Source organism: Protomyctophum parallelum (assembly GCF_964188405.1).
Source record: "Protomyctophum parallelum genome assembly, chromosome: 6".
Classification (NCBI taxonomy): Eukaryota; Metazoa; Chordata; class Actinopteri; order Myctophiformes; family Myctophidae; genus Protomyctophum; species Protomyctophum parallelum.
Window position 1 is genome coordinate 21082377 of NC_139701.1, and position 27589 is coordinate 21109965.

Genomic DNA, 27589 nt, shown 5'->3' on the forward strand with positions numbered 1-27589 from the left:
AATAAAAGAAAACAGATGAAGAAAAGCACATAAAAATAAACAAATGAAAACCAACACAGGGAATAGAAGATTAAAATGAAACATTAAACAATAAAAGCTTGGGAATAGGAATAACTAGCTGCGCTGGTTAGCCGATCACAGTCAGTACTTTAAAGTGAGACCATTTAAAGCTTTAAAGGCGATCAGTATAATTTTAAAATCAATACGAAATAATACTGGCAGGCAGCCAGTATAAATTGGCTAAAGCAGGATTAATGTGTTCGTATTTCTTTGTGTCTGTTCAATTGTGGGCTGCAGCATTCTGCACTAGTTGGAGTTGGTGAAGGGAGCTCTGACTCTGCATTAAGTGCATTATAGTAGTCCAGGTGGGAAATGTCCTTTAGCTGAAAGCACAGGACAACATTCACACAGGACAATATCAGCCTAGAAAAAACGTCAGCATCAAAAATCTATCTACTGTTAACAGTAGGTCATTACAGAGCTTCATATCTCTGTGCTGTGGCGAGCAAAACATTTGATTGAATTTGAACATTAATAATAATAATCTTTATTGTCCCGAAGGATATTCATCTTCACAGGTCTGTTCAACACCAACAACAAAAGCAGCACATAGTACAGAAAAATATTACACCAAGACAATATACAAAAACATGAGTTCCCCACTGTGTACAGAAACCCTCCTATCGGCGGGGCAGTTTGTTTAATGCCGCGATGGCTGATGGGACAAAACTCCTACTGAAACGAACCTTTTTCCAGGGTAAGGTTCTGTATCTTTGTCCTGATGGCATGAGGTTGAAGAAGCGATACAGGGGATGATCAGTGTCACGTGATATTGAGAGTGCTAGCCGTGTGATGGCATTATTGTTCATATCAGAAAGTGTTGGTGTGGGAAGTCCGATAATCTTGGAAGCAATACGGGTAATACTGAAAAGTTTGTTTCTGTTAGGCATGGGTAGTATGTTGTAAAAACATGCGGAACAGTACAACAGAATAGGTTGGATAATGCTTTTGTACAATAATAAAAGAAGATGAGGAGCAACAGATAATGATCTTAACTTGCGGATTACATGAAGTCTTTGCTGAAAACGTAACTGGATAGATGTAATATGTTGATCAAACCTAAGTCTATTGTCCAGGGTGAGTCCAAGATATGTGAAACTGGCAACCTGTTCTATTGTCTTACCATTAATGAAAAGTGGGTTAAGTCCAGTGGGGGTTGTTTCAATGACCAGTTATTTTGTTTTGTCCACATTCAACACTAAATAGTTGTCAGTGCACCACTGTGTAAAATGAGAAATGGTGTTCTGATAGACCGTGATAGAGTTATTGTCATGGAGCAGTCCGAGAATAGCAGTATCATCAGAGTATTTGAAATATGTGATGTTGCTGGGTGAGGGGCTAGTACAGTCATTTGTGTATAGTGTATAGAGGAAAGGACTGAGGACACAGCCTTGGGGGGCCCCTGTGTTGGTGATAACAGTCGATGAAAATGATGTACCTACTTTAACTGCTTGTGGTCTGTTACTCAGGAAATTGTTAGTCCAGTGTATGAGGAGTGGAGGGATATTGAGGAGGTGCAGTTTCTTAATCATGTGATGGCGTTGAATAGTGTTGAAAGCAGAACTAAAATCAACGATTATTTTCGTTGATTTCAAAAATTGTCCGAAGATGAGTCCAGATGTTGGAGAAGGGAATGAAGGAGGCATGCCACAGCATCCTCTGTCCCCCTCTTTGCCCTATAGGCAAACTGGAAAGGGTCCAGCTGTGACCTGACAGCTGGCAGAATGATGTTTAGGTTCAGTCTTTCCAGGCATTTCATCATTATTGGTGTTAATGCTACGGGTCTATAGTGGTTAGGTTCTGAGGGGCGGGGTTTCTTGGGTACCGGTATGATGGTGGATGTTTTCCAGGGGGTGGGTACGGATGCTGTCCTGTAGGATTCCCAGAAGATGGAGTGAAGGATGGGGGAGAGCTCCATGGCACAGAGCTTGAGCACCTTAGCCGAGATGCCATCCGGCCCTGGTGCCTTGCCAGGCTTACACCTGGCCAGCAGCTGTCGGACGTCCTCCTCGGTGAAAGGGTGATGCGACGGCTCCTGAAAGGGGAGGGCTCCCAACAGTTCCTCACAGGCAGCAGAGTAGTCGTATTTAAAAAGATTGTTATTGTTCATAAAATCGATTAATTGGGTTAAATGACTTCATTGTACCTGAGATATGAAAGATAATATATTGGTTTATAATTATTGAGTCCAGATTTCTTTTCAGGTTCGTCTCCCGGGAGAAATTTGTCTTGGAGACAAGGACCAGCTGCATTTCATTAATAACACAATTCAAAACAATACAAAAACAAGACACAAGTGACACTTGACCTTCTACCCCGCTGTCTACCCTCAGGAAGAAGTCTATTATTTCCATATTACTATTTTCCAGAAGCAGTTAAATAATTACAATAATTGCATCTGTTGTGTGTCAGTGGTTTAGTATCATTAGTAACACCACTGGCACTGAAGGAAGTATAACTACTTATGTCAATTTGGGTGCCGAAAAACGTCCAATGTAACAGTCTTTCTGGTTCATCATGCCGGTATAGTTATCTGGATCATGACGCTTTAGAAGTAACATGTAAAAATGTGCATGTTAAATTTGATAACAGTATGGTGTGTCTCTTGATGCAATGTGCTTTTAGTGCCAACTCTTACCTCAAGCTGCATGGGCAATACCAATAACCACTGAGTGGGTGTGTGGGTGGGTTACGTGGGTGGGTGGGTGAGCTTGAGTGAGTGATGCATGGTCATGTGGGGCTGCTCCTTTCAGCATCACATTGTGTACTCTGGGACATTTTGTATACTTGTTGTCATCGCTCCCTCAAGGCTAAGTTATTGCAATTTGGACCCCTCTTACTTGTTTCCATGGCAATGAAGCCAGTTCACGTGGCCATTGCCCTAGGAGCTGAAAGAAAAAGCAAGATAGCTCTGTGTTTCTCTCAAAGTAAATATACTGTATAGGGTTGCTTTCCGCCTGTCTCTCTCCTGGGTGCATATCTTTGGTCCGACGTACTACCAGTCTGACAGGCAATAGTCTGACACCCTACCCCTTGCTTCTCCGCAGGTTCCTATCCACGATTGTCTTTGAGCTTCAAGCTCAAGCGAAACATAGGATACTTCATCCTCCAGACCTACATGCCATCCATCCTGATCACCATCCTATCCTGGGTATCCTTCTGGATCAACTATGATGCCTCTGCTGCCAGGGTGGCATTAGGTATGAAATGATCCTGGACCAGTGGTTCTCAAAGTGGGTGCCGTGATGCAAGTCCACAGGTGATGCAGAATACTTTGATAATATTTGGAATTCATAAATATTTGTCTTAAATAGGTATTAAAACCACTATACTTAGGTGCTATTTACACGAGGATGGTGTTCATATAAAACGGCAAAATAAAGCATCGTTTGCTGCTGTCATTTCGAGAACCGTGTTCTCAGGAGGTGAAAACGCAACAAAGTTAAACCACCTTCCAGAGTGGAAATCTTTGAGAATGCCGTTTTATCCCTTCTCCGTGTAAACAGGCAAAACGGTGAATCCGCAAAACTTATGACATCATGGCTCACGTTGGCTCACAGCGCATATGTTTATTACATTGATGCAGAACCATACATACTGTAGATATATATTATGATATAATAGAGTTCCTGAACAAGCCTCCCTCCTCGCCTACAAAGTGCTGCTCATCAGCGATGGTGAATGAAAAACCATGATGTAAATAAAAAGCCTTGTGATAGGCGGCAGCCGCGGCAGCAGCGTTTATGTAGCCTAATGCAGCACCGTAATAAGCGAGGGGTGAAAGGGGGAGGGACCCTCGGATGGCTGTGCTCTGGGTGTCTTTGGGGAAGGTGATGTGGAAAGTTGTGATGATTTTGACGTCACAGCAAGCTGGGCAGTTCAATAGCGTAGAAGGATGTGCCTAACTGTAATGTCTGTGGGTCAGATTCACAATGGAAATATACGACCAGGTGTAAATTAAATGCGTAATGATTAGAGATGTCCCGATACTGTATCGGTATCGGGAAAAGTATCGGATCGGCCCTTATTTGTCATATCGGGTCATATCGGTATCGGTGAATATGCCAGTCTAACCACCGATCCGACACAGTGGGTAAGGGGTTAACGCCATCATTACTAATGATGGCGTATTATTCCGTCCGATCAAGCTCACGAGTCATTCACCAAAGGTGGCGTAATGACTTCATTTGTGCGTATCGCCCGTGTATCTCATTTCGCCTCTTTCCCAAGCGATTCGCCTGGTGTCGCCTAGTTTAATGGAACATCCACGCCCATTCCACGCCATAAGGCAACAGGAAATATCTGTCCTCGGATGAAAAACGTCATCACAGACTGCAAAATGCACAGATCCCCATGCAAGCTTATACAACAGTGAACGCGGTGCTCCGCGATGCACCGCATCGCATGAGCTGCCTTGTACAGCAGTTTATTTTGACAGGTGAGTCTCTCGCAATGTCAACGGACTGAATGTTATAAAGTAGGCTCAGGACCAAGGCTATAGGCTACTTGGCAACTATATTACCTAAAGAGCCATTTCTATATATTGAACAATTGCACACTCGCCTTTGTAGAGGTAAAAAATATATATATTTTATATTTTAATCAGAGCTGCACATTGATTAAGACCTTTGGATTACTATCATATCCCTGTTGTATAGGCTATATCTGAATCATGCTTATGGGGAATTTATTTGTTCTGGACACGTAGCTTAATCGGATCACCAGCTGATTTTGACAATTTTGACATAATTATAAACTAAACGGACAGAAGCACCGCATAGAAACTTGCTGAACGTCAGAATGTTAAGTTAACTGATGTTTTAAGTTACTTTCACGATAATGAGAAAGAAGTTAATTTGTACAGTTCAACCACACGACCAAATGCTATATTAAAACTCGACAATGATATTATAAAAGCCCTTTCTACTGATGAATTGTGTACTGCACCTTTGCAGAGGTAAAATGTAATTCTGATCATTTTCATTAGGCCTATTTGATTTATTGATTACTGGGGTGATTGATTCCCTGCCCTGCACTGTCTGATTTGGAAAGCAAATGGAATAATATGGACATGGACACAGGACAGATTTAATCCACCCTGGACCAGTTTTGGCTTGTTTTTCTTTCTTTTTTTTTCTTGTGGGATTAAGCCGTTTTTGAACGTCGGAAAAGCTAGATTTCATCCGATCCAACTATAGCTGTTTCCTCATCAAGGTAAACGTTATTAGGCTATTCTGTGTGTGGCGTCCATGTGATCAATATACATTATTATAAATTAATACCACGACGCAAATGGAGGCAGATAGGATAGTGCAGCAAAGGGATAGTCTATTTAAATCATTAGGCCTACATGAAACTTTAATTGGCTGAGTCTCTGTCAACATTCTGATCAGCAACCTAATAATTCAGCTCTGAATATAACTACATAGCCTACAAAATAAATACAAATACAAACCAGTGGAATTTGTATCAGCATAACATAAACTAAGCAGTTGAGTTGACACATTTTCTTCTTTTATGTATGTGTGTGTTGACAAATGCTGGGCACATACAGTACATATCTTTTTTGAGGTTTGGGGACTATTCATTGACTAAAGCCTTCTAAATAAATATATATAAATATACGCATGCCTTGATCACTGGTACACCACCCGGAGGGCTGACTTGGATCTGAGCGGATTTTACGACCAACGTCCGCCAACGTCCGCCAACGTCACGGCCAAGTTCAACTTCATGAATTCCACACGTATCGTGGCAATGCTCGTAAATGTCCGTACGCTCACGATATGAGCGTAAACAGCGTTGTGAATTTGGCCCTGTGTGTGTTTATGAGTGTGTGGGTGCCGTGCATGTGCGTGCAAGTGACCCTTTGGGTCTGTAAGTTGATGCAGACCAACTGTGTGTAGTTGCAATGTATGACTGGTACTGCCTTTCTGTGAGTGTGTGTGTGCGTGTGTGTGTGTGTGTGTGTGTGTGTGTGTGTGTGTGTGCGCGCATGTGTGTGTGCGTGAGTGGTGGGGGGGGTGCGTGGCTGCGTGCGTGCGGGCGTGCGGGTGTGTGTGTGAGTGTGTGCTTGTGTGTGTGTGTCTCCTCGAGATCCTACAACGCATAGTCATGCATGCTATGCATGATCGTGCACGCACATTCATTTACGTGCACGTCCATGCATGCGCACACCATAGTTTTTGTTTGTTTGTTTTAACTGTTCCTGATTTTGATCAGGACCTCCTGGAACCCCCTCAATTTTTCTTTTAGGTTTTATAAAAATTAATCTAATGAAACCTTTAAAGGATAAGCTTATGTTGATCGTCTCGATTGATTATAATCAAAACCTTGTCACTTATTGTATAGATTTATATAGAGTTTATATTTAATTATATTTTAGTTATGAATTTAAAAAGGAATTTAACTCCTTGAATGCCAGAGGGTGCCAGAGCTTTAGGTACCAGGTGCCAGCCATATCCGAACGACCAGAAGAAAAAGTTAGCGGATGTTGGACATCAGGATGCAATGTTAATTTGATCCGGAAGTAAAAGTCGGCCATCTCACAGCAGAGCTATGGTGGTTGTTTTTCCGTCCGATCATAGTTATTGTCATATCTAAGTTAAATTAAGCTCTAATCAAGCCCCGAATATCGCATTTCTTGTTGCTTTCAGTTGCCGTGTTCCTTAAAAGCTCAGGTGCATGTCCCCGGTTCTTCACCGATGGATGTATACATGTAGAGAGCTCTAGGTAGAAGCAGTGGTGGATTGGCTTTTTTATGTCGATTTGGCCCGTTTTCACACTGTCACAGTGCTCGCTGCAGGGACTCCGGAACTTCCGGAAGTACCACTGAACCGTGAACCGATTCAGTGAATCGGATCATTGCCGTAGGCGTGAACCGAATCGCTCAAACACTGAAATGTGCCGTTTGGCACATCACTATGTTGTATGGCTTTCGGCTGTGTTTCGACTACCCCCCTCCCCCTCATACAACACAAATGTTGTGTCAAACCATGTGACTCCCATTGGAAATGCATTGCGAGCTTGCATCAGCTATACATCTCATACAACAAGCATATATCAGTCTGTTGTAAAGGTGTGAGTGAGGCCTTAGAGAGATCTATAGAAGATAGGGAGGCCCCTTCACAAGTCTACACAAGTCCTCTCTGGGGGGGGGGGGGGGGGGGGGGGTGGCATGCGGTGGACTCTGATTTACAAGCTCTAATGTATCACCACTCACTGAGACACACAGAGATCAATGCAGTTAGAATGCAATTCCACTTACTGTAGTCTCCAAATTTAATCACAGGGGAGGCTATTCCTCAATTGCTATACTGCCCCTCTGCATGTATTCACTAGGTCTATTTCCTACAGCAGGGTCCCCAAACCTTAGAGAGACCCAAAAAGATAAGTGTATAAGTCTGACATAATTTACGCACCCGCATTCTACCTGCGTCTGCGTCACATTTGTTTTCTCCGACCTAGTCTGATTTCTGAATTCACATAGACTATTTTTATATTGCGTCAAATAAGAACTGTGTTCGAAAAATAAATAAATAAATTCACTATCAACAACATAATATACTTGATGAATTTAATGAATTGCATTTTTTATAGCACTTTTCCAAGTGTTTGAGCACTTGGAAGTGTTTGAGCGCTTTACAATGGTTCATTCATTCATACATTGGGCAAACAGTCAACGCCAGCATCCGCACTTCCCACATTCACACACCAATGGTGGCGAGCTCACACTGATCAACTCATTGGAGGAAATGTGGGGTTCAGTGTCTTGCCCAAGGACACTTGGATAGGAGGAGCCGGGATTGATAGCCATTAGACAAATCAAATCTTTCAGTCCTATACTGTAGGCCTACTTATTTTGTAATGGCAGCATTTATTATCAGTTTTATGTGAGAGTTGTCCCTATTATGTGTAAGATCTCTTTACAGAAATTGTTTATCACTGACAAGATCTTTTTATTTTTACATGAGTAACCCATTCTCCTCTTAACTCAAAAGAGCTCTTGCTTTTGTTATGGAGAAATCAATGCCACGTAGTGTACAGCACTCCTGTGCTCTTCACACCCACACGCATGCACGCACGCAGTGCAACACTTTAGGTTTATGTAAGTGAGAATGGACAGAACTACAGTAAACAGGCTGTGAGCCATGATGGAGCCATGTAAATACAGTTTGTGTTGTCAAATGGTATTTGGGGCTGAGCACTGAAGATAGATACACCTAAGACCTAATGTAATTGTAGTTCTTTATACCACATATGGTTCTATGCATGACAAAATCCTAATTCATGTTTGGAATGTCATGGAATTTCAATTTGCTGTGCACATTATTGCTCCCAGCTGGATATAGATAAAGTCCAGACTAGGGCCTGTGGAGTCAAGGAGCCCATAGAAAAAGAAGAATTTGTGTTAAATTATACACTAAATTGGTGTAATTTGCTATACTACATGCCCTCCAAAAGGCAAGCCCATATCTGTCAATATCATTGTTTGTTTGTTTGTTTATTTATTATTTTCACAATACAAAACGACATTTGTGTAATATAAGCAATACAATTGCTGGGTAATATGTGTGTTTTCTGTTTTGATATAGTCTAGGCTCAAAATGTGAACATCAAGACTGACCTGCCTTTCAAACATAAAAGCAGCAATAAGACAAGACAAGAGAGAATAGAACAGGAGGAGAAAGAAGCAAAGCTCCCTAAATTGGATTCCTTTTTTATATATATAGCAGCAATGCAGTAGTTCAGCTGGCATCAGCATTACTGCCCTCAGTTATGTGGCACCAACCATACAGCAGGTAACTTTAGGAAAGCAAGCTAGACAGAACATCATGTTGGATGCATTTCATCATTGTCGGGCAGACAATTTGTATATCAATTTTTCAACTTTGTATGTTTTGTTTTTGAAATTGAATACCCTGCTTTGTCGTACAACAGTGGCACGCAAAAAAGTAGCGAAAATAGTTGATCTGGGCTTGAAAAATGAGCTTGTGAGTACCGTAGTAGTATAACCACTGTACATGGTTTCCACCCGACAGAAACAATTTGATCAAGTTAGCTCTGTATCTCTTTAGTAAAATGTTTGAATTGATTGTGTGTGTGATTGTGATTGTGTGTGAGAGCGCTATCCATGGTTCTGATTCAGTAGCTTTCTCTTTGGCCTCTCTTCCTTTACTATAGCCTGATCAACTCGACTATAAAATCCAGCACATGGTTGGTCAAATATTTATACACCTAATTGTGTGTGTGTGTGTGTGTGTGTGTGTGTGTGTGTGTGTGTGTGTGTGTGTGTGTGTGTGTGTGTGTGTGTGTGTGTGTGTGTGTGTGTGTGTGTGTGTGTGTGTGTGTGTGTGTGTGTGTGTGTGTGTGTGTGTGTGTGTGTGTGCGCGCGTGCGGCACTTCATAACTAATTTGTGTGCACTGGGGCCCATCGTAATAGAATGCAATGGGCCCTGTCATAACTAGTTTACGCAACTGAAGGTTACACATCTGCTGATGACAATCACTTAACTTAACACTTAGACTTTTGTTTATCTGATTTTCACAACAATTGTTGTGTGGCAGCTAAGGGAGGCGCTCTTTATACATTATGTACATACAGTACTTTTGGTCATACCCTACGGCTGAATATGGGAAATATGTGGTATGATTAGTGGCAGTACGTACTGTACACACATACTTGTCTTATCAGAACTGTCATCCAAACATAAAACAGCCTTTAATAGATTTATATGAAATCAACAAAACAGCAATGTGTATCATAAACAACCTTATGATAACATCATATGATAACGGGTGTAAAAAGAGTGAGTGCAATTCTTTTTTGTGCAAGCTCTATTGCAGTTATAGGAAGAGTTATAATATGGAATGATAGAGATAGAATAGAGGCATAGCATCGCAACAACGCTATTTGAACTATATGACAAACAGTTGATGAAAGCGGCCCATGGTTTAGCCTTTGGACATTGAAGTGCGGTGTTCTCTGCTAATGAGGCGAGGGAATTCAAAAGGAGATGACTTCATATTAGAGACAGGGTCTTTGGCAAACCATTCTATGCCTGCAATGTTATACTGTACCAATTGCTTTTTAATTAAAGTTGCAATTAAAGAGACATGTTTTGTTTAGCACAGCAAGATAGATCTCCGCTACACGTTCTAGCATGGAGGAATGTGACCTCTCATTTCACCCAATCATATTCACTCCACGCTTGAGTGGTGTGACTCATTGGCTGGTAAATAATTTGAATTCAAACCTTGGGATGTGACACAAACTCTGAGATGCTGACTTAGATTTGATTGTGCAGCCAACCTTATGCATGGAGTTACATATCAACAGAATGACCCTGTATATCAAGGTTCAGCATACTGTATAGCCATGTGTCATGGTCTGTATCATGGTCTGCTCCTCTGCCCCTTCTTGCCATGTTCTTTAGCTTTGGACATTTGCTTTCTCTCAGTTTGGGCTATGTTCTTCTTCTTTGGACTTTTCGTTTTAGCGTCCTCTGTTCTTGTCTTTAGTCTTGTTTCCTTGGTTGTTTTTGTATTGTAAAAAGAAGGTACGAACATCTACGTAATTTCCGCTATGCAGCTATTCGCAGATTCGTCACATTGGGACACTGGCACCGTTTGTTTTACATCACCATTACATCACCTAATCAACATGAGTTAGACTTTAATATATTAGCGCCCCTCAGTTCACACAGGTGTGATTTTTATTATAAGCCAGACACTATGGCTATTTGGGGGTCCTTGGCATAGATACGTTTGGGAACCCCTGCCTTAGGGAAACACGTCTTGGACATGCTGGCTACCACAAGGAGAGGATATGACATCTAGCACCAGAGATCTACTGTATACTATGTATCAGGTGGTATCACTTCTACTTTTGTGGCCAGTTTCATGCATGGAAGAGTTTTAATTGTGTCCTACAACAATCAAAGTAAATATTGTCTCGGGTGGCGTATAAGGTTCAATGAGAACAAACCGTCAAACCCTATAAAAGGAGATGTTAACTTCAAGCTGTGACATTTATTCTTCATGGGAAATGTGTTAATTAGAGAGGTGTCGGTGAACAGCTGAATATTTGGCTTACACTGAAAGGCAATGCAACTTACCACGCATCAAATGAACACTCTTTTTAATGAGGTTTCACATTCCGTGCTGTAAAATCCTTATGGTGACACTTTACATTCTGCCGTTGTTTCTTTCAGGGATCACCACCGTGCTCACGATGACCACCATTAACACTCATCTGAGAGAGACCCTTCCAAAGATCCCCTACGTCAAAGCTATAGACATGTATCTGATGGGATGCTTCGTCTTCGTCTTCTTGGCACTGCTGGAGTATGCGTTTGTCAACTATATCTTCTTCGGAAGAGGCCCGCAGATGCAGAAGAAACTTGCTGAGAAGGCTCTCAAACTAAACATGGAACGGGACAAATTAGATGGGCCCAGGGTAAGAATTATAGCCACGGTCAAAGTGACCATATTTTGCTGTAAATGGAGTTTAGCTATACTTATTATTATCACATGTAATCATTGTAAATGGATTTTAGCTATACTTATTATTATTATCACATGTAATTATGTCTTATTCATTATAGCTTCATTATAAAATGCTAGCCAGATTTGCAAGCCTCAGATTCAGCACAGAACTAGTAGAGTATGCAGTTGAAGTCATTCTTTACTATCAGCTATTATGATTGTCTGCCTCCTGATACTGATGGCCTTGTTGCGACTGAAGTTCAGATGAAGGGGTTTGTGTTTGTCTCTCCTGGCTAGTCTGTTCTGGATGGAGGCAATTGCAAGGCATCGTCTGTTAGATCCAATCAGGTACGCAGGCGTCATCACTGCCGCATGTGTGAACTAACTTCCTGTAACTCTTGAAACTTTGCTGCCATACAAAGTTTCGCCTCCCTGTGTATCAACATGTCATACATTCTATTAATTTTTGTCATAACACCCCATCACATCACCCCATTAAGCCTGTGTCTTCCATTATATCGCCTCTTCTTGGATGTTGGAATATCTGTATGGATATTGCTGCAGCAGCACAAGATGCATTGAATTATTTATCAAGGCTGCACAATACCAAAAATTATATTAGGACTTTTATTGCTGAATAGGCTATGAATTGTGATTCACTGGGACATGATTTTTCTACTGATTTTCTGATAGCTGTCAAAAATGTCAACATTAATTGTTGGGAGAAAATGTGATGTTAAACTGTTTTAACCTTACTGTTTTACCTTTCTCCAATGTGCCGTTTGATGTGCCATTGAGAATCCTGCATCGACGCAAAACATGTTTTGGACATTCTCTGATAAGAAAACTGATAAGGCTTCTCCATATCTGGTCGGACATTGCAATAGGTCAGGATATTGCAATGTTATGCAGACTCACAGGATCTTAGATTAAGACAGGTACTGTATGTACAGTATGTCCCATGGAACACTTTTTCTGATGTAGATGTACTTACAGGGGTTAGTGATGATATCTTTAACAATTTCAGCAAGTGCAATACTCACACTGATCACAGAATCACATTAACTCATATATTATCAAATGAGAGCGGCTGTTATCAGATGCTTTTCCCCATGCATGCCTCTTCAGCTTGACATCGCGATCATGTCTTGTAAATTATATCTTTAGTTTTTGCCTATACACCACCTTGACAATGATTTATATGCATTTTGTCTGAGACATTGGCGCTGCCATGAATAATGGAACCATTCAATCCAACCAGGGCTGATTTGTTAGAACTGTTTTTTGGGCCAGGAGGCCTGTCCTTGAAGGCCACTCTCTATTTGCAGAGGATTTAATCTGTCAGATCTGTGGAAGATGCTTGGCCGGTCCTGATGTATGTTGTATGTGTCCGTGTCATTACTCACCGAGCGCCCCCACCGCCAGTGATGTGCCGGGTCGTCTTTAACACCACTATCTGTCTCTTCTGCTCAGGTCCAGGTCGACTCCCAGGGGAACATTCTACTGACGACCTTGGAGATCCATAACGAGGTGGCAGGAAATGAAATCACGACCAGTCTGAGCGAGTCGCGCAACTCCTCCATGTTGTTCGACCACACGGGGGTCCAGTACAGGAAGCCGAGCGTGTCGGTTGGGGCGAGCCGGCAAAGCCTGGACAGGGCTCCGCCTCTAAAGAAGACACGTCTGCGTAGACGATCGTCACAGCTCAAAATCAAAATCCCGGACCTGACCGATGTAAACGCCATCGACAGATGGTCACGGATAATATTTCCTTCCGTTTTCTCCCTCTTCAACTTAATCTACTGGCTTTATTACGTGAATTAACGTTGACTCGTGAATCGTGGCTAACGTTCGGTTTTTCTACCCCTTCACAAGCCCCATCGTTTCTCATTCGTTTGTGAATGAGAAAGTACAACTTATTTGTCAGGAGGGCATGGCACGGTGAAATCCTTACTGACATTTCTTTTGTTTGTTTTTTCAGAAGAGTTAAAAGAGCACAGACCTTGGCACACGGACAACACAAACCCGGTAGTGTGCAGATGTGCATGTACGCTAATAAGGATGACGACTACCTTACAGAGACAGTCATGTTAATGACATTTTCACTCATGGATTTAAAAACCCAGCGTGTTCAGAAGATTCTTTGTTTAACAATGGTATACAGTTGTATATCAAAAAGATTATTTACAGTGCTTTATGCCATATATTACGTTTATATCCATAATTCAAATAGAAACTGGGATCATAGTGATACAAGTTATCGCTATAGGTTAACACAGGGGAACTAAAAACAAATGAGTTATAATATTTATTTAGGTCCAGAATACATGTTTTTAGATCCGCTGTGTTCATTTAAGTATCTCTTTGAAGCTAAATTAACACTGAGGATTTTACTGATCATATTCAAGCAATGAATCATACCCATTGATTATTTCCTTGTCCCTGAAATATTTTTTCAGGGACAGGAAAAATAATTTAATTTGCCTTGGGGTTGCTGCCACAAGCGATACACTGGTTCTTTCAAAGTGCTTAATTACTGTGATGTTTCTCTTACACTTCACAGGTTCAGTTTAATGCTGTGTTAGCGACTCAAGAAATAACTTTGGTCTGACATAATCGTACAGGTTTTGACTCATAGACAGACACTAAATCCATACCAGCATTTTGTACAACCCTTTGTATTGTAGTATTTCTCACTTTCAATTTGCATGTATTCGGACAGGGCAATTCCCTGTCAATTTGACTTTGTTCACTGCAATTTTTAAGTTGATTTAATTTACTTGTTATCATCTGGTACAGTACGCCAATTGACATACGTACAGTAGGGATGCATGGCCAATAACCAATTATTTCTAGTCATATTGACCAATATTGTATTGATTGCGATCTTGCAACACTCGTTTCCACCAGTAGGGTTTGGTGTACACCTGTTGTGACTGATGCTGGATACAGATTTCTAAAAACTACTTTGTTATGACCTGATGTATTAGGCCTACTGGTCTGTCCAATACCAATAATTAGCAGCCATTAATGATATGATGACCTCATACACAAATTATTTGATGACCGATATTCAATATATTGTGCATTCCTAAAGTAGGGCCTACAGTGCGGTCAAACTATCTCTTAATATCGGACTGCTATCCCATTAAACCCTGGATCTTTTTATTTAATCTTTCACGCTCATACAACACATGTACACGATGTGTCCTCATTTAACTTGGGTTGGATTGTCCCTGCATGGTATAAGTGGTGAGTGGGTGAGCCATTTCTGCAGTCCTGTGTTAGTTCTGCACTGAAGCCCTCAAATGGAGATGTCTGTGATTGTTTTGAAATGTAATGTACATACTGTTAACACTACACAATGTCAGCTCTGCCATACATATACACATTACATAAGTATGCTGTGAACGATGTTTTTGCTTGATGAAATGCTTGGTTGGTGTTATTGTTTTTGTTTTAGCCTCTTACATGACATTATGTTTGGTCATCATATTTCCCAACGTGTTGTAAATATAATACACAATATCAGAACGTGACCATTTTCATTCTTCTTTCTTTAATGGGTTGACAAGACGAGGGCACGAAATACCACGAGAGAGCAAGGATTAGAGAGTATAGGACGTGCAAAAGCGACAACTGAGGGCTCAGCTCACACCGCACCATCTGCACTGCTCGCTTGAGGGACTTGTATCGCGTAGGAGTGACACCACCTGTCAGACGACCACGCAGCATGGCAGACATTTTTTTTCCCAGATTGACGTTGTTCAGTATACCATAACAAATGCACTGGCCCCTAGAGAATGGATTGCATTGCATAAAACTAAAGTCTTTGTTCAAAGGGCTGAGGTTTTCAATGAGGGTTGTGAATGGAACGCTCTTGTCAGCACTCTCCCTGCTTCTTTCAAGAGGGAAATGTTTACATGTAATAGGTGCAGACTGTACATAAAATTGTGATATCAGCACGTGTTTGAAAGATTTCACTCAGAATTAATTCATGAGTAGTTACAATATGCATATATGAGTTAGATTAGATACAATGGAAACATGCTCTTGTGATTTTTGCATTCATACAGACATTTTGTATTAATTTTTTTTGCTGCTGCTGCCATGTTTGTATAGTCTCTGCCACGGACACCCCTATGGGTGGTCTGGGGAGAGTAGACAACCACATTTGTCTCCACCGATAAACATGAAGTCGTCAGTTTTTTTTTCACCTGATCCACAGGGAGGACATAACGCGTGCAGAGCAACATGATATCACTCCTTTCCTCTCGACGTTGAACACGTGCTCTAGTGCAGCAACAGAAAACGCCAATCCCTGCCAGAGTATACCCCCTGTGAAGATTATACCCCCCGTGAAGATTCTGTTCGTTGGCACATTGGAATAATCTTTTTTTCTTTTTTTAATGTCTATTTTTTGCAGGTTTGCTTAATTGGGACAGGACAGTGTAGTAGAGAGAGATGGAGCCAATGACAGAGAGAGGACAAGAACAACAGCCAGAATCAAACCAGGGACATTGTGATCACATCAATCATATTAATGAGCCTACAGGTAAACACACTCACATCAGGGAGCTTCCCAAGGCAACCACTGTCATCACAGTTAAGACTGATTTATACTATTTCTTTTTAGTTGTGTGCTGTGACGCGCTGTGAGCTTGTAGATCTGCTATTTTCACCTTGACGGATGTTTGATGTTTGGGCTAGTGACCTTGATTACAGCATAATTTTCTTATTTTTAGTACACCATTTTCATTTCCTATACTTTTGTAATATTTCTAAGTATACAGTACTTCTTCAACATTTTTGTTACATTTGAACATGAAATGCTTGCAGTCATCTTTCTCAATTCATTGATCACCATCTGCAAATTTGACGAGAAAACAAAATCCTAAATTGGCCACCCTGCCCCATGTTGTTGTTGTTTTTATGCTGTTTTGATATTAAAAGTGTTAAATCATAAATGCTTTGCTTTTTGCATCAACATGCAAACCATTATCCTTCCCACACCTCGCAAGGTCGACACCATCCGATGTAATGTGTTCTTAAACATTTGTGAGTCATCGTCTACAATCTTCATTATTTCTACAATTCCTTTTCCTGTTGTATCACATTGCAACAACGGTTAGTCATAACCGTAATGTAATATATGTGTCATCATGCCGGGTTACTGTTGTTTTTTCTCATTACATTGCTTCAATTAATGTGTTGGCTTTTTGTGTAGCGTGGGTTGACGAGACTCCATTGTGTGGTCTACTCTACACACTCCAACAGAGCTCTGTCTCTGCCGCCATCATTCACTTCAGAAATTACACTTCAGATAGATGAACAGCAGGTGTGTTCTGCTTTGTATGCAGTATATCATCATGATCATGTGTTCTGCTCTGTATGCAGTATATCATCATGATCATGTGAGCGTTAGCTATCTTCTACCAGTCCTTCTTGCTCCTCTCTCTTTGTCTCTTTTGTCATTTTGTTGAACCTTTGGCACTTTGGCACAAGTGGTAGCTTAAGGATCAACCATTCTCTAAACACCTGAGGATCTATAAGGCCAGTGCATTTTGTCAGCATGTCCCTAGCCTCGGAAACCCAGACGTTTTTTAGCATGTCCCTAACGTGTATGTATTTCAGTGTGGGATTAAACCCACAGGAGGGAAAGGACAATAACATACAGACTCCACACAGAAGAGGCCCCAGTAGGCGTCGAAGCCACTGAGGAATGAAGGAAATCAAGAAATATGGACTCAAGGAGCAATGCCCTTCTTTTGCCTCCAGACTAGGGGCTCTATTTTCGTCCATGCTAAACCGCTTATCCCTAAACTTCTTTGCCTTTTTTTTACTATTTTGAAAAACATAGTTAAAATAGCCAATCTACAAGCTCACAATGTGACGATGTACAGTAGATCGGCTAGTTTAACTATTCAAAAATGTTTTTCAAAATATAGTAAAAAAGGCAAAGAAGTTTAGGTATAAGGGGTTTAGCATGGACGACAACAGAGCCCTAGGGGCTCTATTTTCACATTGTGAGCTTGTAGATTGGCTGTTTAACTATTCAAAAATGTTTTTCAAAATAGTTTAAAAAAGAAAAAAAGAAAGGCAAATAAGTTTAGAGATAGGGCTGTATTTTGCGTGTCTTAAGTACCAGGTCTTATTACTTAACTTAAGACCTGGAGGTGTGACCAATGCCATTTGGCTATTCTGAGTGGCCAAAGAGCATTGACCACGCCTCCAGGTCTTAAGTTAAGTAATAAGACCTGGTACTTAAGACACGCAAAATACAGCCCCCAAGGGGTTTAGCATGGATGAAAATAGAGCCCTAAATCTATGATCTTTGATTCTTTGACAAGTTAAAATTATAGGAAAACAGCAGCTTCGCAAAACAAGATAAAGATTAAATTATGTGTGGCACAGTCAGCTATAAGTGCCCATAACACTCTAAAATCTTGATAAAAGGCAAACCAAGTCCACTGCAACCACTGGCACTCCATCTAAATACTCTGCGCTACTCAATGTGCATGCTTCTGACTGAGCATAGGAATAGTGTATCAATTGGTGCATGAAGGGACAGGATGATAAGACTTTGATGAATAAAAGGAGAAGCCGGCTTTTATAAAAGCTACATTTCCATTCTCACTGAATTCTCTTGAGGGAAAATAACTTTCTGTCACAAAACCAAATAAACCCTTGGGGACTGGCAGACTGCACACCTTCCTCAGGAAAAGTACTTTGTGTTTTGATTGTATAATGAGGTTATTTAGAGACAAATGATCATATGAGTGGTGAGGAAAAAAATCACTTATCTCCTCTCTCTCTCCCCCTCGCTCTCTCCCTCTCTCTCTCTCTCTCTCTCTCTCTCTCTCTCTATGTACAGTATATCTGTCTTTGTATCTCTCTATCTCTGTCTCTCTTTTAATATAGCCTACTCCAATATACGAGCCAATAAAACATATGAAGAAACGAAGCCATTTGATTGGGCCCCTTCCAGAAAATAAGCTTGCGAGGGAGATAATTAGAGCAAAGCAATAAGGCGTTCTTCAACCTAATGAGACAAGCTGTTTGAGTGTTTGTATTGTACATTCAGGCAGTATAATTAATCTGAACAGGGCATACATAAAACGTGGGGGCGGAGTGGCATTGTAACACAGCAGAGAAGGAGACGGACCAATGAGTAAGACTTGTGCCTAATTTATGCTCCGTCGTACAATAGAGCGTTGCAGTCTCGCCCCCTTTCAGAACAACGAGGCACCAGGCTATAATTCCCCATTCCCATAGGCGTTTCTAAAAGTATTTATTTAAAGATCTGTAAGCCTCTGACAAAACCAACAGCCCAATTGACAAATCAACACATTGTTTTGGGGCCGAACAAATAATTAGAAAAAATAATGTTTTCTTAGTTTTAATAGGCTTTGTCCGAGGCTTTAAATGTCTTTAAATAAAGACATTGTTATTCATTGCTATTCATTGTACTTCCGGAAGACTGCCGGAAGTACAATTATAACTCAATGGCTCGAGCGAGCGCAAGTATTAGCCTAGCCTAACCCGAACGCGAGTCCAGGACTTGTCCCAGTTGGTTTGACCCATTCTCAATAGAAGTCTATGTAGGAGAGCCGCCATTAGACCGGCCACATGAACTGAACGGAGTTTGTGCAACTCTGTCTATATACTCTATGGCTCTGGGTGTGAGGGCCACGTAGCAGCCATCGAATTATCGATTGTTGCATTTTTTGAGCGGTACTAGCCTCTCCTATGCACAGCTTTGTGTGTCTGTCTGTCTGTCTGTCTGTCTGTCTGTCTGTCTGTCTGTCTGTTTGTTCATGGAATGTGCTCGACTGATTGGCTGAGCACGGAACAGAATGTGATGTATTATGAGCACCGCTGAATTCACTGAATTCGCTGAATTTTGTTTTATAATTCATAAAATCAATTTGTTCGATGCACCCCTATATACACACAGATTATGTGATTGTTTATTCATGTGGTCATTGTCAGAATCCGTCGTATTCACTCTGATTTGCTGTGTATTTATTTATAGATTTTCCATCAAGCAAACGTTCACCTCCTGCAATCGGGTATGGTATTGTGTACATCAGCATGCTGTACAAAACATGCTTATCATCCTGGAAAACTAAAGTGAGTGAAATGGTGTGGAATAAAAAGCTAATGTGCAATGCAGCAAAGTATTTTTTTGCGGAGTTGGTGTTTGTGAGCACTCAGAGCACAAAAGCCTGTTGTGTGTGTGTGTGTGTGTGTGTGTGTGTGTGTGTGTGTGTGTGTGTGTGTGTGTGTGTGTGTGTGTGTGTGTGTGTGTGTGTGTGTGTGTGTGTGTGTGTGTGTGTTCTAGTCAACTTCGAACATTGTTGGGTTGGGACAGGCTGGCTAAGCAGTAAAGCACGGTCCAGGAAGCTTGCCATTAGTTCAAGGTCAATAACTAGCATAGGATTTGCACTGTGTTGGTAGATTTTATTTTACAATTCTTGCTCTGAATTTCACACACAATTAAACAGCAGTGGTGGTGCTGGTGTTTCGAGGTGTACACTTGAGGTTATAGCCATGCTGGGCTAAGGGCTCTCAAATATTTCCATGTCAAGGGCCGCTACATTTTTATTTAACTGACCACACACTAGCTCTGGTCCATAGCCCTAATGCTGGACCAGAGCTATGTAACCCAGGTTTATAATTGTATCTCTGTATTTGTATGGTCACTCACGGTACCATCTACATCTGTTCGCAGCTCATCACACCGCTCAGTCACTCAGTCACACCAGTTTGGAATCGATCACCACCACACCCTAGTATAAAGCACAGCACTTTTCTCTCAGGTGCACATCACTGGCTGTGGCAGGTCTGTATCCCTTCAACTTAAACCATTTTACCATTTTACTAAACATTATATTATTTAACACTGATACTGATGATGGTTTTATAGACCTCCAAACTACGCTGGTGAACTAAACTGATGAGCTGCTGAGCTGTAGATGATGATTTGAATTGGTTAGTTTATTGTTTGAAATGTTTGAACTGTTTGTTTGATTTTGGTTATTTTCATTTGATGGCAGTATGATTGTTTGAAACAATTCTATTTTTCAATTCATTTTACAATTCTATCAGTCGAATGGGCGTGTTTTACAATTCTATCAGTCGAACGGCCCTATCAGTCGAACAGCCGCGTTTTACAATTATATCAGTCGGACGGCCGCGTTTTACAATTCCATCAGTCGAACGGCTTAGTTTTACAATTCTGTCAGTTGAACGGCTGAGTTTTACGATTCTATCAGTCGGACGGCCGCGTTTTACAATTCTGTCAGTCGAACGGCCTAGTTTTACAATTCTGTCAGTCGAACGGATGCGTATTACAATTCTATCAGTCGAACGGCTGCGTTTTACAATTCTGTCAGTCAGACGGCAGCGTTTTACAATTCCGTCAGTCGAACGGCTGCGTTTTACAATTCTATCAGTCGAACGGCCGCGTTTTACAACTATATCAGTGGAACGGGCGGCCACGTTTTACAATTCTATCAGTTGAACGGCCGCATTTTACGCTTGTGAACTCTCAACGCTGGTAGGCAGTTCAACTCTGATAGAAATGCCCCACAGTATTGTACACTACGTATAATCAGTTGCACGTGGATGACTTCACACTTGGAACAAACAACCACATCACGTCATTGTTTAGCGAGGTGAGCACATCACTCATGTGGAAGTGAGGCGTTATATGATTCGTAATACTTAAAGTCAGTGGTGGAAAGTAACTTAAGCACTTAAGTACATTTACTTAAGTGCTGTACTTAAGTACATTTTCTAGGTTTTTGTACTTTACTTGAGTATTTCCAATTTTCAGTACTTTTACTTGTACTAATGTGATTACTTTTTCCACTTCTGGTCATTGTTTAGCGAGGTGAGCACATCACTCATGTGGAAGCGAGACTGTGTCATATGATTCGCAATACTTAAAGTAGCCTACACTTGATTGACACCAGCTCCCACACACACACACACACACACACACACACACACACACACTATCAACCCTTTTCTCCTGGTTGGCTGTCCCTCTGTGGAACTTTCTGAGACCATATAATGCATTCTGAGCAGAACAGTGAACACGATGCATCAGCTTCTCACTGCATCCATTACAGTCCCAGACACCACTAATGATGCAGTCATTATTAACAATAGCCAATAATACTGCTCAGGTCTCCCAGATTGAGGGCTTTTTTGGCAAGACACTCTGGGCGTTACCTACAGTATGTGCCAGCGTGAGTGTGTGCGTTTGCACTTATTTTACTATACCTTTGAGAGTCTTGTCCCCACAAGTATAGTAGAATTTGAGAAATGGACATTGAGGACAATGTTCTCACAAGAGAAATATGGTTATTATATGGTTGAAAAAGATATTAAGAGTTAGAAAAGGATTAAGGTTAGAACTAGGCGTTTACAGGTTGGTTTAGGGGTTTGGTTTATAGTTATGTCTGAGTGGTTTATACTAAGAGTTAGGGTTCAGTTGCGCACTATAGTGTCACGCACCAATTAAAGATTGTGTGCGTGTTCACAGCATGTTGCGTGTTGTCAGGTTTATAGCAATATAGTTGTCAGGTTTTTTATTACAAAACATAGCTAAAAATGACATTCATAAAATTGCCCTCATAACTTGCCCACGTGCATGCGTGCGTGCGTGTATCCACCCGCGCATGATGTAGCAGATAGATGTGATTAGTGAAGCACTTCATCAGAATGACCAATATTGTGCAGATGGGAATTCAGAGTTTTTCCACACCCCATGTCCTGCCCACGCGCCTACAATTTAACACGGATTCCAATTAGGCCTACTCACAGTGTGCTCACCAACCGTCCACTGCAGTTAGATTGGACTCACATTACAAAATAAATAATGTATGAAGCAGTGAAGAACTTAAAACTAGCCTCTAACATCTGTTACAAGTTAGTTAGTTTGTTTTATTCCTTCACTTGTTCAACAACCTGGTATTAAAGAGCATAATGAAAGATCTTGTGTAAGGGGCAAATTATGTGACTGCATCTCAGGCGATTTTCTGGAGTAATGCAAAAGTAATGTAACGAGTAGTGTAACTAGTGTATTACTTTTTTGAGTAACGGACCCCAACTCTAATAGATACCATACAGTAGATAGATAGATAGAGAGATAGATAGATAGATAGAAACTTTGAGCCGGCTGGGAAATTCAGGAGCCAGAGACAGATAGACCCTTGGGCAACCGCTGTCAACAAAGTATATAGGGTTTAAGTGGTTAATTATTTAGTTATTGCCAATTCCCCACGTGTCCTGCAGTTGCCGTCACTGCCAACCCTCACAGTTGGCCAGGGGAGGGTGTGTCTCCTCTAATACATATGGAGTCACCAGCCGCTTAATTCTTTCCATAGACTGTAGAAATTCTTTCTCACCTAACAGTGAAGACTTTCACTGGGACAGCATGATGTGTTCAATAGTTCATGGCATGCTATCACCCCAAGAACTGGAGTTGCAGCAATAAAGACGCAATGCCCTGACAATCAATCAATCCATTCAAAAATTGACAAAACCAGTCACAGTGAAAACTTCCATCTATCCATCCATCCATCCATCTAGTCAGGGTGATATTTCCAAAAATATGAACGTTGAAGGCAAATCGTGTTAATTTATGGCATACATGTTTTCTAGGGGTATTAAGGTCTGCTGAATCCAAATCTGCTGTATGCCAAGCTCAAAAATGGCCGCTAAGCCCTCAAAATGGACAATTTAAAGATGGCGGCCACCACTATGCTGAAACATAATAAAACGGATATATTTTTTACTAAACAAGGTAGAAAATATACTGAAATGTCCTTTTCATGTTTTCATATATGGGGAATACAATGAAATATTCAGATTTAAGGTAAATTGTGAAGGAACAACTTTTTTTTTGAGGGGTGGGCGTGTTTGACTTGTACTTGCATGCAGCGTGACACATGGACTTAGTCCAAGTCATCCTCAGTGTTCTGGCAGGTGTTGCCAAGTTTTTTGCAATTGCACGCTTCAAAGCACTGCATGCGTCCTTTCCTGCAGCCACAGCGTTGGCTGAGACACCCCTTGTGCAACTGCATGACGTGATCTCGCTGTATGCTTTTGGCATAGGTGGCAGGGAAAGCAGCCGTGGCACCAATTCAGAAGCATCCATCCCATTTCGTTCACTGGAGGAAGATCAGGATGTGGCAAGTGAGCTTGGTTCCAGACTAGAGCCTGATAGTGGGAACGCATGATGTGAAACTTCGCTGCATCTTAGGTAAGCGGCAGAGTCTGTTGTGCACGACCCATACAAAACAACTTGACTCTTGCTTCATTACAAGTGTCAACTTCAGGAACACTGTACATCTTACAGATGGATTTCTCTGTTGACTTCGCTATGTCTACTGTCAGAGGACCTTTTCCAAGCCCAATGAGATCCGTTTGATGTTGCTGATACCTGATTGAAGTGTCGATCAGTACGTTTTACCACAAAGTTGCCTTCCTGGAACTCAAGGAGGACCTCTGGTGGAAGAACTGACATCTCAGCCAAGTATACAGTACCCCATCTGGCATAATTAACATGATCATACCTGAAGAAGAATGGCACCATACGTTTACTTTGAATGCATATAGGTGGAGATCCCATAATCCATCACGTTGTGCTCATGTAAAGCAAAGTAGGATGCTAACCATAGTCATATAGTTCCAACAGAACTCAGCATTTGGATCATCAACTACAAGCGCTGCAACAAACTCTTTCAAGGGCTGCTGAAATCTGTTGCTATTCAGTTTGTCGATAATCTGTGCAATGTGGCCAGCATCTATGGATGTACAGACATCTGACAGTTCGGCTCTCAGTGTAACGTCATTCTCATCCAGATAAGTATAGAGCCGTGGGAGTAATACTTGCCAAAGAGCCTGTAGAGTAATTTTGTGCGCCCTCATGGCACGTGCATACCCCTTTCCTGCCATGGCATGTTGTGCAGCATTAGCTCCCAATAGATCACTCCCTATAGCTCACTCAGGCCAGAATCAGCCATGTGTCGCCCTATTATTCCAAGAAAGTCCATGGCAATATGAAGGCCCCCAAGGCAAGGTATAAGCACATCCTTGTATTCCTCTACCGACCACTTCAGCTCCATCAATTTTGGATACAGTGCCTCGTTCACAGTCAGAACAACATGCTGCTGTTCCATTGCTTTGGCAACATGGACCACTCGCTTTACGACTGTGTTCAGTGTATCTAGTTCAGATGCAGGAGCCTGTATGATAGGTAGGTACCCAACTATAGTTTTCTCAGGGTCAACTGTGCTTGCCTCTTGGTTGTAAAATGTCCAGGATGGCATTGGTGTGTGAGATGTCCTAGACATGATGAAGGCCATGTCAGCAGCATGTGCTTTCTGCGCTGCAGGACATTCTTCAGGTGATTGTGTGAAGCAGTCAGCTGCCATCACACCACTAAATGGGCGCTCTGTGATTCCTCTTGTGGATGCAGGTATGATGTCATTCATTGCCTTGGGGATATCTAAGCTTTCTGTCTTAGAATAAAGGTCATTTCCATTGAGAAGATCACCTTCAGGTGGACTGTGTTGCCAGGCAGCCACTTGAGTGGCATGGAATGTGCCTTTTCCGTCTAGGGTACACTCATTAATGTCTATGTTGTCAGTAATGAATGCCACAGACGAAAAACAGTCTAAGTCCACACTATTGATCCATAATGTATAAATGATAGATACGGGTTCAGGACTACAAGGCCTTTTCGTGGAGGGGTCAGAATGAAATTTGGACTTAGGCTGTTTTTCGTCTGTGGTACTCGTTGAGAAATGGACAAATCGACCCTTAACTAAATTTTGCGGAATGACAGCACCATCATCCTCCATGGTCTCCAATGTCCTTTTAGCCAGTTCAGTGTCAAGATGGATTACCTCACGATAACTCATGACGTGCTTAAATAAGGCTAACTGGTGAAGGTCTCCAGGTGTGTTCACTCTGGCAGAAGCTCCACCCACACCCAGAACTAGGTCACACTGTGACAATACATTTTGTGTGTGTTTTTTTTCTTTTCTGTGAGGTTCAACTCCTTCTGAGAGAAGAAACAAGGTGTTTGTGGCTGATATTTGAGTTAGGACATCAGTTTATGCCACAGGCATTCAATATACTATTTAAGCAATTTCTTCATAAGTATTTTGGAGTTGGTTAACTTTATAACCTCCCGATGTGCTGGTTGGTGCCTTGCATGGTTTCTGCTGCCATCGGTGTATGAATGTGTGTGTGAATGTAATGCACAATCTCTGAAAGCGCCTTGGATAAAAGCGATATATAAATGCACCATTTACCATTTAATAAATGACAATTTTCACAATAAATATGAGTTTTAACTTTAAGCAGTTTCCTCACACTTGATTTAAATTCTGATTATTTAATTGGATTCCCCATATATGAAAACATAAAAAATGTCACTTCAGTCTATTTTCTACCTTTGTTTAGTAAAAATATAGGCATTTTATTATGTTTCAGCATAGTGGTGGCCGCCATCTTTAAATGGTCCATTTTGAGGGCTTAGCGGCCATTTTTGAGCTTGGCATACAGCAGATTTGGATTCAGCAGACCTTAATACCCCTAGAAAGCATGTATGCCATAAATTAACACGATTTGCCTTCAGGACTTTAAATAAGCACATATTCTGAAATGCTGCCTTGACTAATCTTCAAACGCAATCCGTAGTCGGGTCGCGGGGGCAACAGCTAGCTAGCTCCACCAGAGACCTCCAGATTTCCCTCTCCAGACATTAGTAACTTCCTCCTCCGAGTCCTTCCTCCGTTGTTGCATGTGTTGATCTATTGTGGGCTCAAGTGGCAAGCCCATTGACCTTTTTGGCATTACTTCCACATACTGTATGCTAGGAATCAAGTTAAAATTTTAACATGTTCAGATTCATGCAGGTGTGTATTTTCTTTTTGTAATCTTTTCTTTTGTAAAGGTTATTGCATGAAGACAGGCCAACCATATAGCATTGCTATAACAACACATTCAAACCTGGACTGGACTGCATCAGGGAATGTTCTACTGTACATCATACATGTACAGTATACTGTAATGCACATTGTATACATTGCAGGTTTTGAGTTTACTTTCCCGGCAACTTCCACATACTTTGTGATAGAATTCTAGTTGTGGACTCGTTTTCATTGGCTACTGGGCTGTGACGTCATGTGAGTACAATACATGGTCATAGATTAGCGAGCTACTCAAGCCCACATTTTCTTCAGGAACAATATTTTCTAGTTTTTCATTTGAGGGGCTTCTCATTGTCCATTGTCCATTAGCAATGAATGGACAATTTGAGTGTTCGTGTAAACACAAACATTGCGTATCACAACATTAAAGACGAAGGTGAGGACACAAATTCTGATTAGCTAGACGGAAGGAGATGATGTATGATGACGTACGATGATAAGATCACCCCTTACTTCACACAGGTGTGATTTTTGTATTTTATTTTTGTATTTTATTGATTTCTGGTTGGTGTCATAACCATGGTCGCTTCATCACCTCCTTGCCTCATGTGTGCAACGGAAAATAAATGGGTTAAACGGAACTCAGTTGTCCCACATTCTTGCAGATCTGATGATCAATACCCTGTGACAAGTGGTCCTTTGAGCCCAGAAAGTGAACATTGAGAAGAACAATATAGCATTCACATCCACCCATCCAACAAAAAAAACCTGAGGTTAGAATAACAAAGAAAGTTAAGGCCTCACATGCTCCAAAACTTCAAAAAGTGTATTAGGTTCCCTTACACCATGGACGTGATGTTTCCATGGTACACACAGACACACAAAGGTGGGCATAGAGGAGTTAGCGCATTATATAAACAACTGGCACACATGTCAGTATATCAGGTCATAAAAGTCAAGTGAACAAGAAAAAACACTCACAGGGAGTTGTAATATTTAGAGGCGCCAGGCATACACACTGTCTTGTTTAGTTAGTAACAGGTTTGTGTCTGCTAAGGGCATAGTGAGCAAGAGCTTATTGTACG

The 27589-nt window shown here is 41.3% G+C and overlaps 1 protein-coding gene across 2 annotated transcripts in view; it reads left to right on the forward strand.

The window, feature by feature from the left end:
- gabrb3 (gamma-aminobutyric acid type A receptor subunit beta3) overlaps nt 1–13371 on the forward strand; it is a gene marked incomplete at both ends in the record, with an annotated part of 112494 nt that extends 99123 nt beyond the window's left edge. For both annotated transcript variants that reach the window (XM_083768101.1, XM_083768102.1), the window contains 3 exons: nt 3108–3260; nt 11274–11518; nt 13027–13371. In XM_083768101.1, coding sequence (XP_083624227.1) covers nt 3108–3260; nt 11274–11518; nt 13027–13371 — 743 coding nt within the window. The remainder of the gene's footprint in view (nt 1–3107; nt 3261–11273; nt 11519–13026) is intronic.
- Between the last annotated feature and the right edge of the window lie 14218 nt (nt 13372–27589).